This window comes from Diabrotica undecimpunctata, chromosome 5, assembly GCF_040954645.1.
Source record: "Diabrotica undecimpunctata isolate CICGRU chromosome 5, icDiaUnde3, whole genome shotgun sequence".
Taxonomy (NCBI): domain Eukaryota; kingdom Metazoa; phylum Arthropoda; class Insecta; order Coleoptera; family Chrysomelidae; genus Diabrotica; species Diabrotica undecimpunctata.
This window is the reverse complement of record NC_092807.1, coordinates 46,377,693-46,390,499: the sequence shown is the minus strand read 5'-3', so window position 1 is coordinate 46,390,499 and position 12,807 is coordinate 46,377,693. Positions and strand designations below refer to the sequence as shown.

Genomic DNA, 12,807 nt, shown 5'->3' with positions numbered 1-12,807 from the left:
GTCAATTTCCATATGGAGAGTAATCATCCTGGTCCATAAATGTATCCTAATTGCGATTTATTTTGCGAATATAGTACTTCATATTGAAATAAGTATTTCCATAAATATTATCACACTTATAAAGACACTTATATCAAGAAGCGAAAGATAAATAAACACCAATAGTGAGTGACCTTTGTCACACTTATTTTGATATGTAAGAATCTACTGATTAATTGGGAAGTTTAGTATTTTAAGTTTACCAATAAATCGAATGTCATCTGCTAAGTTAATTTATTGTAAGGTGCAGTGTTAAGTAGATATAGTAGTGTTTACAGTTTCTGGAGATATACAAATCACCTTGGTATAAAAATAGATTTATATTTTTTAATAAGTTATCGAATATTTAGTTTCTCATCTTATTTTCTGTAACAAAGCAATGTATATATATAATATCTCATCGAATAATCGAATCGAATAATAATACGAATATTTAATTTTAATTTTATTCGATTTATTTTGTTTTACCTTTATGGGATAAAGTAATATGAATATCCAAAAGGAAAATGAAATTTCTGTAGTTGACTGTATACCATGAATCACAAAAGTTTTATTTAAAATCTTTTATAAAAGGTATATACCTGTTGTACAGGATTTTTAATAAAACTTTTGTAATATGAATACACTTTTAATTATTTTCTCAGAAGTTTACACTATTGATCGAAGTATAATGCTACGACTTACGGTATTATTGTCACTACTATAAAGAATTTCATCTACTTTTTTCTGTTTATTTCACTTTTAATTCTCTTAAAACATTTTACTTATTTCTTATTAGAATAATCTATTACTACGTATTTTTTTTTAAACATGTCATAGAAAATATATATGTTCAATCTCGAACTTGCTGGTTTCTTCCTTTCGTATGTATTTTTACCATAGAAAAATAATAAGCAAGTAGACCATATATACAAATTGAAATATTATGTGATACCAAAACCAATATTTTATTTAAAGTTAAAATGAATTTATATTATTTATATCTACATATGTATACGTAATAGGAAATGCAACTCAACGGTAATAAAATCATGAATAACTTCATCAATCAATAGTCTTTTTTTTTCTTCTTCTTCTTCTTGTTTCTCTTTATAAGCAATTCTACTTGTTCATTGGCGGATTAATAACTCTATGGAAGATTGTAACTCCCTCTTTTGCGGGTCGTCCGATACTTCTTCTGCCGATTGGTGACTTTACTCTTGCTCTTTTGACGACACGGGTCTTCTCCATTCTGCTTATGTGGTTATTCCATCCTTTTTTGTTATTTTGTGTCCATTCATTTATACACTGTACGTTACATTTTCTATTAATGTCTTCAGTTCTCTTTTGATCTCTCAGCGTATTTCCTCTCAGTACTCTCATCTCTGCCGTTTCCAGTAGCCTTTGCGTTGTGGCTGTGTCGGGTCTTGTTTCTGAGGCATATGTTATTATTGGTCTTACACTGGCGTTATAAATTCTTGATTTCATCTGTGTTAATGTGCCTGTTTCGCCATATAGCAGGGATCCTCACTAGGATTTCTTTGAGAGCCTAATAGTTTGAATGCAATTTTCCTCAGGGCCGCAAGTACAAGTGGTGGTATGAAATAACTTTAAAACTATATGACTATAACATAAGTTTATTACAAGTTACGTAAAAACAATATAATTGTAAATTATATGGACTGTTTTGCATGTAAAAAGTAGGAAAATGTCTTTTACTTGACTCCAGCAATGTCAAGTCCTGAATTTGTTAATTCTATGAAGTCGACGGGTGAAATCTTTCACAGCTCTCTAGAATGGCATCTATGTTAGCAGGTTGCAAAGAAACTTAAAATTTCAAAATGTTTTCAACGTTCTCACTAGTTAGCCTAGATCTTTACTTGTTTTTTATGAACTTCAGCTTACTAAATGTAAATTCACAGACATGTAAATGCAAAAATACACAACATTTTCTGAGCACAGTCAATTAACTTAGGAAATTTGTCATTTTCAACTGCTTCCCAAAACTTATAGTGAGCTATTTCCTTCTTTTTTTCTTCAAAAATACTTTTGAGCTCTGTATAATTCTCAAGATAAATTAACTTATTTTTCAAATCACTAGCTTTGTATCAAAAAATAGAAAGATGAGCTACATTTGCTGTTGTTATTGCCCATGGATTTTCTACCAAGCGAAATGGTTCTTGCAACTTCCTGAAGTTACTAAACCTCACAGATATTTCGTACTTTAGGTCTGCTAACAGCTTCAGAAGGTCAGAAATCTCTTGACTTTCGTCTGGATTTTCATCAAACAGTGCTAACGGAAGGAAAGCTGGAATAATCTTCATTTGACAATTCTTTAATATACATATTCAGCTTCTGCTCCAGTGAAAACATAATGCTCATTTATTGTAGTCTCCTTGCAATTTGGTCAATGTTTCATTCATAATGCTCGTTGTATCAGTGAGAAACGCTACTTTAAGTCACCAACTAAAATTATGAATATCAGGAAACTCTATTCTTTGTAGCCAAAAATAGAGTAATCTCATGTCGAATGCTGAAGAAACGTTCCAAAACTTTACCCTTACTCAGCCATCTCTGTGTGGTAAAGAATGTCCCCATATTGCGACATAAGTTCTTTCAAAAATTCTTGAAACTCTCTGTGGTTTAGTTCATTTGATCTTATGACATTCACAATCTTTACAAGCGTTTTCATAACACAGCTGAAATTTTTACCAAATTTAGCAACTAAGCTTTCTTGATGAATGATACAATGGAAACTGAATAAATTATCATTTCCCAAGTGTTTTCTCAACACCTGAACAAACCCTATAGTTTGCCCCAACATTGATGGGCAACCATCAGTACACACAGAAAAAACCTTTTTCAATTCAATGCTATGCTCGTTAAAAAAATTTACAGTAAATGGTAAATGTTTTTAGGGTCCATTTATTTTTTCGGCCATGCGTATTTACGAGGTCCACAAGGCTTTAAACCATCTTTACTGGCAGGCCAGTGCCACTGTGGTGGGGGTAAAGATCACTAATGCGAAATGCGGTACAATGCATGGCGCCGCTTTATACTACTGTAATCTAATTAAATACATACATAGAAATATAATTATATTATAACTCGCAAATTTTGTTTTACTGCCTGGCAATCTGAGGGCCGCGAAAAATCGCTCCGAGGGCCGCATGCGCATGGCCCAAGCTATTTACTTCTTGTACTTGATCTCTCACTTCTTTACATCTCGTTGGTTCTTTGCTAACTACTATTGTTTTGGTTTTTTGAGATGAGATTATCATATTAAATTCTTTTGCTCTTATGGTAAATCTGTGGACCAGTCTTCGCAGACTATCTTCATCTTGGGCTATCAATATTGCGTCGTCTGGGTAAGAGTATTTTGATTTCTTTGTTTTCCATTCTGTATCCTCTTCCTTTGTTAACGGTTTTAATGATTTTATCCACGATCAAATTGAAGAGCATGGGGCTCGATGAATCTATTCTGACTTTCATTTTGTTGTTTTGGTAAATGTTTGCGATAGTTTCTATAATGTTTAGGGAAACTTCTCTATTATACAAAAGATGGATTACATCTTTGAGTCTTACTCTGTCAAACGCTTTCTTTAGGTCAATCAGACACATAACTGCTGGTCTATTATACTCTAATGATTTCTCAGTAATTTGTTTTATAACGAATATTGCATCTGTACACCATTTTCCACTACGACAACCCTGTTGTTCATCTGCTAAACTTATTCTCTGATTTATTAGCACTTGTAAAATTTTAGTTTTAAGTATTAGCGTAGTATTTATCAAGTTTACACCTCTGTAGTTTTTGGATGTTTTTAATCTCCTTTTTTTGAATAGTAGAATTAGTTCGCTCGTTCTCTGTTCTTCCAGTATTTTATTGTGTTTTATAATTGTATTAATTAATGTTGGTAATTGTTCTGTCATTACTGCTCCACAATATTTCAGTAACTCATTTGGTATTCCGTCTTTACCTTCTGCTTCTCTGTTCTTCAGGTTTTCTATTATTTTCCGAACTTCCTGTACATTTACTTGTACAATAACTTATCAATACATGCAATCATTAGTACAGAAGTAAATTAATCACATAAATCAATTATAATAATATCAAAATCAATCCTACATAAATCAATAACGCAAATACTCTATAAATAACGTTAATAATTTCGAAAAGAACGTAAAAAGTTCTGATTAAAGTTTAACGCGACACAATATTAAATAGTTCAGCACAACTATACCATTTCGCAACAAATGTAACAAGCCATTATACAAGTAATCCGTACTGGTTATGAAACAGCAAACAATGTAATTGGTGTATAATAAAATATGTGCTTTACGACGTGCAGTGAAGGTAGCGAAACGCTACCATGTAGCGAAGACCCTGTATTCTTTTCAGGTCAGAAACAAAAGTATCTCGAGTTAGGGAGCGCTAGCCCATAACTCCAACACACGTCTCTGTTGACTGAGCAGCCACCATCCATACTAGTTGTAACGACTGAGTGATACGGCCGTTAAGCCAAGAATTGTTTTATACAAGATGACGCTACGTGTGGTCGATAATTACCTAGCGATCTGCTTTTTTACCAAAAGCCAGTCATTTTTCTATCGTTTTTTGTTAACATGTTACATGTTAACAATATATGAAAGAACAGTCTTTTGTCTGCAACAATATATTACAACCGTTTATTGTGCTATAGCGTCTGTGTTTTTGTACGTGGAATCTTGTTTTAATATACAGGGAGAATAGAAACTAACAAAAAGTCTGCTAATATTTTACCAATGTTTATATACAATTACGAAACTGCAACAGATGTAACACCGTTAAAAACAACTACGCAATCTAATGTGATAACTGATAGTGATACAAAAAATAATAATAAACGTAAAAGTAAAAGTACAAGTAAAAAGTTCGTCGGATATCAAAAATACTTTCATTCGGTATTTAGAAAATAAAAGACAGAAAGCCACCTAGCTTACGACACGTGGGAAGAAAAAGAAAATAACTGTTCCAGCAGGACAAAATATTGCCCATTCTAAAATTAGTCTTTAAGGTCTAACTGAATCATCTACTTCCACCTCATCAAGATGTTAAGCCAGAAAGTGTAGATGATTCAGAAGATGACACTGTTTTGGACGACTTCCACTAGGTAGAGATTCATTAGATGATGAAATAAATGAGCTGCAAGAAAGAGGAGAAATGCATCAGGAGAAAGATAGGCTAAAGAATGCATTAAGAGACACTTAGCCAAATTGACAGCCGATCTACTGACCCACAATCGAAAAACTGTCAGGGTGATGGTGGGGTTATTGACTGGACATTAGTGTCTGGATTACCGGAATTTATCTAATTTAGTTCCCTTTTAGGGTAAAATACGTATAAGCGGATATAAAGACGCACTATACGTGAAATCAAATTATAAAAGTATTTTTCCTTTTATTCCGGTATACTCTTTATGAGTACTAGAAACCAATTCGCTAAAGATTTTTGCTTAGTTGAAGAGATGTGTTATAGAATGCAATTTTAGATTCCCCATGTCTCTAATAACATCTTTATCAACGTTGTTTTGCCTTGCAATTCTTAGAAGGCGCAGATTAAAGCATAAATCTGAATTTGGTTTCGAAAAATTAGTTTACGGATTTACTATCTAATTTAGTTTAATATTGGATTTCATAATTCATCAAAACCAATGTGATTTTTGCAATATGTATTTAAATAATTACAATGACAATAAAAAAGAAGATATTGAGAGCCTCTTCGTCTAATGTCTAGCAACCCCAGTGGAACCTTACGTTGCCATGTAATCAATTTATTTTGTAACTTAAACATAATAGATTATAATGTTAAAAAATGTAACTCAAAGTTAATCTTACAACATTTAAAGGGTTTTTGCGAATATATTTAGTGGCTTCAAACATGTACATTTAGATAGCGCTGATGATGGAATATTAATTCCGAAACGTTATGTCATGTAGCCCGATGGGGTTTGTATTATTATACCTTTTATAAAGGACTTTTCAATAAAATTTTAAAAGAATATCTGACACTAAAATATTTGTAACAATTTGTAACGATTGTCAAAATTTATTACAAGTCATAAATACCATCCGATTAATAACAACATTGAATAATCTGTTTTAATTTTTATAATAACTCTCGTTTTATAATAATTTTATATAAATACCATATATATTATTTAGTTTATATAATAATTAAATTTACCTACTATCAAATGATAGTAAATTTATTAATTTTAATTATATTTTGATATTAATATAAATATGGTCTGAATTTGACAGGTCTGACATAAGTAAACAACGTAGGTATGCTTTGTTAATACGTTAACAGGTGGCGTTAGGAGCAAACATAACAATTTATAAAATTTGTTTAAAATATAAAAAAATATTAAACAATAAAATTACTTTATTTAACTTTAAATGTATTATTTAAATTGGTAAAAATATTTTTTTAATACAACTTATTATTTTTAAACGTCTTATTTAGTTTATATGATAATTAAATTTACTATCAAATGATATTTATTTATATTTTCATAATTTTATATAAATATAAACACAATGTTGGATTTTGGTAATTATCAGTTTGACTTTTGTATTAAAGTGCGTGTTTATGTAACATTGATTAAACCTGGTTTAGGCGGAGCGCCTCTTCAAGGTATGGGTTCGCTTGCTAGGGAGAGAGTTTGGCAAGAACAGACGTCATTCTACGAAACACTTCTCTCTCCCTTCACTTACACAATTTTGTCAGCCATGCCGCATTCATGGGTACCTTCGCATATTACCAGCTATACATTTGGGAACGGTTTTTCCAATTGAGTGTTTTTTGCTTTTAGATTGTTAGAATCTGCAGTGTCTTCATGGTATCGCTTCTAGAAAGTTGAAATACTCATCAAGAAGTTCGTTTCCACCCAACTTGAGAAGTTTGGCCGAGAGGAAGGGAACTTTCTATGCGAGATGCCTGGTGAGTAGTGTCCTATGCGGTGGCAAGATGTTTAGGACCTCCTTTGCTCAGATTTCGGATTCTGCTCTCCATGATAGGTATATTTGAGAATTGGTGGATTAATGCCGACGGATAGTCTGCATGTTTTCTCCTGATCTTTCTTCGGGTTTTGCGTTCTGTAGCCATACGGGAGTTTGGTTGGCGGTTGTTCAGTGCGGAGTAAAGAACAGCTCTGTATTTAATTATCGGTCTGATGTAAGTTTTGTAGATATGCAGGAAAGTCTTACTCTGTGCACCCCAAGATTTGTCTGACAGAGCTCCCAGGAGTCTAGACCTTCTTCTTACTTTTTTTAGGGTAAGATTTAGTTACGTGTAAGGTTCCTCTGAAATTGGCCTCCCAAATAAAAGATCGAACTTTGGAAGGGAGTCTCGTTTCGTAGAGCTCTATTAGGTTGTCCTCGTTCTCAAACCATGAAGTACCCGGATATCAAAAGAGGATGGCCTGTGTTTTGGTTGAGTTGAAAGTATGACTCTTCATTTGTTGCACCATTTGACGATCTTGTCGAGTTGGGCCTGTGACCTGTTGAACACAAAACGGTTTTTATCATTCCGTCATCTGTGTCTGAGAAAGCAGTGCAGTATCGTCAGCGTAGAGCAGGGTCGTATTATTTTAGTCTGAGGGACGGGGAGGTAACTGTTATATACTGTGTATAGGATTGGCACCAAAATTGAGTCTTGAGGTACTCCAGCTTGTGGAATGAATTGTGTGGAGAAGTTGTCGTTAATTTTAACTCTTAGGTCAGATTGGAGTGATATAAGTGTGTTGCTTTTAGAAATATGGTTGCAGTCCAGAGTAGCAAAGTTTCTTGATCAGACCTGATCGAAAGCCTTTTGGATATCTGGGAATATGTCTATGACTATTTTGCCTTTTTTACTGATTGAGCGTGAGATGAAAGTTGCTGCTTATGTCAATGCATTTTGAGAGGGGTGCTCAGCTCTGAATCCAAATTGAAATTTTGGGATTATGTGGTTTTCTTCTAGATATTCTACAAGTTGTCAATGTCAAAAAATCTCGTAGACTTTACCTAGAGAATTCAGAAGAGAAATTGGTTTACATAAATCAGTGCTAATTAATGGTTAATCTGGTTTGGGAATCATGATTGTACTGGCCACTTTTCAAGGGGTAGGAAAATAACACAGTATCAGGCATACATTAATGATGTTAGTAGGTAACGGGATCTCTCTGGGAGTTTTTTGAGGCATCTCCTGTGTATTTTTACCAAAGTTACACATCTGTCTAACGGTGTTCTCTAGTTCTGGCGCCATAATTAGATGTTGGATATTATGGTCTCCAAAATGTTGTGGAGGGTAATAAAGTATGTCCTCCACTCTTCTTTCGGTATCGAGTTTAAACCAGTATTTAAACTTTGGGTTATCTGGTGTGATGAAAGTTGCCTGAAGGGTGGTTTTAAAGGTTCTGCTTTATCTAGTCGATTAGATATGCTAGAATTGTTAACAATGAGTTGAGAGTGAGGCCTTGATTTTTAATTGGTTAGGATTTTGAATTTGTTCCAGAATTTTGTCCCGTCTCTGTGATCTAGATCAGAGCTATCTTGTCTTCACTGATCTTGTTTTAACTTGTTACTACTTGTTACATTGTACTAGTCTACAGTACCGCCTACTGAACCCTTTTTTTTCATATATTTATATATTACACATCTAACGGTCTTATATAATGAAAATAGACTGGATTAATAACAGAATAATTATATTGCGGCTGATAAATTAGAACTTTATAAGAGATATATCTAATATTTAGTTAATAACATACTAATTAATTCTAATTTGTTTTTATTTTATTACATAGTGTATAATATTTAAACAAAATTATTTTGATTTCTCTAATTACTTAATTTATTTTCCAGCCAAATAATGCATCATAGAGTAAAAGAAAAAGAAACCGGTAACAGGAAAACAGATGTTTCCAATCAGAAATCAGAACAAAAAGTAAATCATGAACCAAGGTAAGTATTTAAATATATTATATTTTAGGATAATAAAACTTAAATTGGAAAGAAGGAAAGAAATCACAAAGACCGATGAATATACTTTGGAAACTTACGAAACTTCAGTAAAGGCATTCCCCATAAATTAGACAGCCAGACTAGAACAAATTAAAACGACCAGAATGTCAAAAAATATATGCCAATAATGTAAAGTAAAATTTACAGAATAATTACTAATAAAGGACAAAGGAATAAAACCATTAAGGGGGTATATTCACTCCGCAGTTCAATGAGGGTCATATGTATCTGTATCTGTAGAGTAAGGAGGGCGAGTTAAGTTTCACAGCACTTATACCACAATTGACCCATTGTGCATCTTCCCAGGGAGCTGTCACCCTTAGCTCATTGTCCGTCGTGCAATTTCTAGGAAGGTGGACAAGTCACCAGGAGACATCTCTCTTATGTGGACAGGTAAGGGCCAGGACTCGCCGAACGCGTACTCTCGTATTAACGATAACTCCGGCCATTCACATAGGACATGTTTTACAGTTTCGTCTTCTCATTCACACTTCCTACATAGAGATGTGTCTGCAAGACCCAGTGTGTGGAGTTGTTTGCTTAGTTGACAATGACCAGTTAAAAAACCAACTGCCAAACGTAGGTTTTTCCTGGTCATTCCCAAGTACTTCTTTGATGTTGACTCTTCAAGATTACTTAGTGTTACCCTGGCAACTTTACATCCTTTCCCTTCTTCCCATCTTTTTACGGTTTGCGTATCGGAGTGACATTTGACAATTTCCGCGATTGTTGTAGTTGATCAACCAAAAAGATCCCCAGGTCCTAAGAGTCTTAGGCCTGCCGCCTTCCTAGATAATTGGTCAGCAATGCGGTTGCCTTTATTCCTATTGTGTCCTTTAAACCACCTCAGGATGATGGTATTACCATCCGAAGCTTGAGTTAGTGACTCGTGACACTCCATTACTAAACCTGATGTGACACGTGGTCTATTCAAGGTTAGTAGCTCTTGTCTGCTATCTGTACAGATCATTAGTTTTGAAAAATTAAGGGCAAATATCGAGCACAATTTTAATAATCAAATCTTGCCCAACTACTTTCGCTTTCTACAGCATCATCAGGGGCATTTCGTCAAATTTGGGCTATGCCCCTTCCTTCCTTGTTCCTTGAACCAAGAAAACATCCTTTGTTCATATGACAATTTTATTAGCAACATATTTAAACTATAATAGTGCTATCGTGTCGTGTTGCGTGGACTCGTGTAAATTGAACAGTGATAGGCGGTTTAGATATAAAAAATTTGCACTAAAGCTTTGGCTAGAACTTTACTTAGTTTTAGTAACAAAGTTAATCATTAAATTACGTATTGTTTAATGCTTGTTATCTTATTTGCTACGTTAGTGGATGGTCCTTCGAATTGTAATTAATTACATTACTTAGTACGCTCTCGGTGGTAGTAATATCGCTATCCTAATTTGTGGAATAGATCTTCCGTCTATTTCTACCAAAAGACAAAATGTAAAAAGGAATGAAGAAGAATACAAAATAAATAATCGCAGAATTAAAATGAAAATAAAAGAGACAGAATGCATTATTAGTTAAAAACTATGAATATTTGGAGCTGCTGCTTTTATAACATGACAAATTCCATAAAAATTTAAAGAAATAACAAACTCTTTTAGAAGAACAAACTTTTCTACAATAACAAAATTCTATATTTCAGATTACCAGAGAAGATATTTGAAGTAAGAAAATCAATTTTGACTGAGCTGTATGAAGACAATATTCACACCAGAGCTATTATTAACTTTATTATGGGATTTTCCATATTTAATATGGTTACTCTGATATTAAAGGACTATGTTTATTATGGCAGGTAATTTTTTAAATCATATTTTATATTGGTGGGAGTGATAGACGTTTATAGTTGTGAACAAATGTACAAATCGTTTCGTTTTTATTGAAATATTTTTGTTTACTTTGCTATTCCAGTACGTAGAATAACACAAAAAAAAAAACAATATTGTTCTTTGTATGTTTAAAATCGACTCTGGAGTATGGGCAGGTCTCTCACTTTTTAGTGTGTAAAGTAAAGATCGTTGGATTCCTAGGGTGAGTAATTTTTTTTATAAATATTTTGCGATATCTCATTGCAGAGACGGGAGTAGTTTCTTGTTTCAGGATATAATATGTCAAAGGGGATCTTTGAGTTGAAGTTAATAATTGACTTCATGTCCGAGTTAAGTTCTTGTATAGGAATTTGTCTTAGGATGGTATCAGGTTCTGTTTATTGGAAAGTGGTAGATCGAGATTTTCTTATGATACATCTGAAAGAGAAGAGAAGACAGTATGATTATCTTAGTTATTATGACGTTTGGGAATATTTACCGTGGAATAAGTAAAAAATTTGTGCTTTTGCACGCAATTCAGGCACATAGTGAATCTTCTGGGGTATTATGTGTTAATAAGTCCGCTGTGACAGCATCTCTAACGGTACTTTAGATCTACAGGAACCCCATTTTTTAATTTGGAAATCTCATACCGTAGTCTCCTGCAGTCCATCCCAATAGCGTTAGAGAAAATGTCGGTGAATTTGGATTTGTATTCTGTAAAAATTCTTACTAAAATGATAACTGGTTGGAATGTTGTTGAAACAGACTCTTCTTTAAACAACTTTCTATCCTCGATGTAGTTTTGTAAGAGCTCTTTATTGACATCCGCAATGGCTAAGTGATGTTTTGCTTACAGGTTCTTAGAGGTAAGCACAGAATTACAGGTAGTATTTCAGGACACTCTGGAGCCTACAGAGATTTTTCTATCTCCAATTATACTGTAAATTGTTGTCTGTAATCTGTAATTCTGGACATTAATTATATGTAATATGAAAAATTCCAGGTTTGTTAAGAGAAGTTCATTAGCTTTGATAACCTTATAGAATTTGCGATATTGCCAATTGCTGTAGAGTATGTACTCATTTCTATAGTTGTATAGATTATTTCGAGTTGGAAATGTGGTAGGCTGGAAGGTGATTAAGGCTTGGAAGGTTGCGATTATAAGGTAAGTTGGGCCTGTAAGAAGCATGTAGCCTGAGAGAAGGATGTAACGTTAGGGATGATTTTGAATTTAAGGTATGGATGACCTGTTTTTGTGGGAGTTTGGTTAATAGGGTATTTTTGGACCATTGATTGGAAATTGTCAACATTGGTGGATTTTTAAGAGGACTGTGTATGCCTTTGAATTGTTATGATATTGACCGAAAGTTCAGGAAACATCTGAGAATAGTTGGGATATACGTTTAAGGAGGGTTTGTTAACCATCCGAGCCGGTCCTAATAGATATTCCAGATAAATAGGCAACATGAACTTTGAAGAGGGGGACGTCTTGAGAGTTTACAATTTGAATGGAAGCTATCTAGAAGTATGCTGTGGACTCGAAAAATCTCTTACGAGGTGGCATGATCAAGGTTCTTATGAATTGCTTGACCAGCAAACTCACTGGCAATAAGGAATCTATGCCATTTAGAGATGGGTTGGCCTACGATTCATAGGTTTTATGTCCTTTCAAATCGGATACCGTTTTGCGATTTGGCGGTTTTACTTCACTTCTAATGTTGTATTATTCCTGAGTTAATAAGTTGCCCTGTTGAACACCGAGGGTAGCCATTAATACGACTGGGGGATGCCTTACGCGTTGTTGTTTTGTTGTTAACCATTTGTCTTGTTATGTATGGATATCGATCTGAATCGAGGAAGCAAGGTAGCCTTACAATATACCTACTGTTCGAACAGCTCTGTAACCGAACTG

The 12,807-nt window shown here is 33.8% G+C and overlaps 1 protein-coding gene across 2 annotated transcripts in view; it reads left to right on the top strand.

The window, feature by feature from the left end:
• Positions 1–204: 204 nt before the first annotated feature.
• The window catches only part of LOC140441294 (sterol O-acyltransferase 1-like), a 48,341-nt gene continuing 35,738 nt past the window's right edge, over positions 205–12,807 (top strand). The window contains exons 1-3 of one of the 2 annotated variants that reach the window (XM_072531922.1): positions 205–343; positions 8,908–9,006; positions 10,727–10,879. In XM_072531922.1, coding sequence (XP_072388023.1) covers positions 8,915–9,006; positions 10,727–10,879 — 245 coding nt within the window. In that variant the 5' untranslated portion in view covers positions 205–343; positions 8,908–8,914. Of the gene's footprint in view, positions 344–6,974; positions 7,004–8,907; positions 9,007–10,726; positions 10,880–12,807 lie in introns of those variants that run through there. The other variant, XM_072531921.1, reaches the window with a different exon arrangement.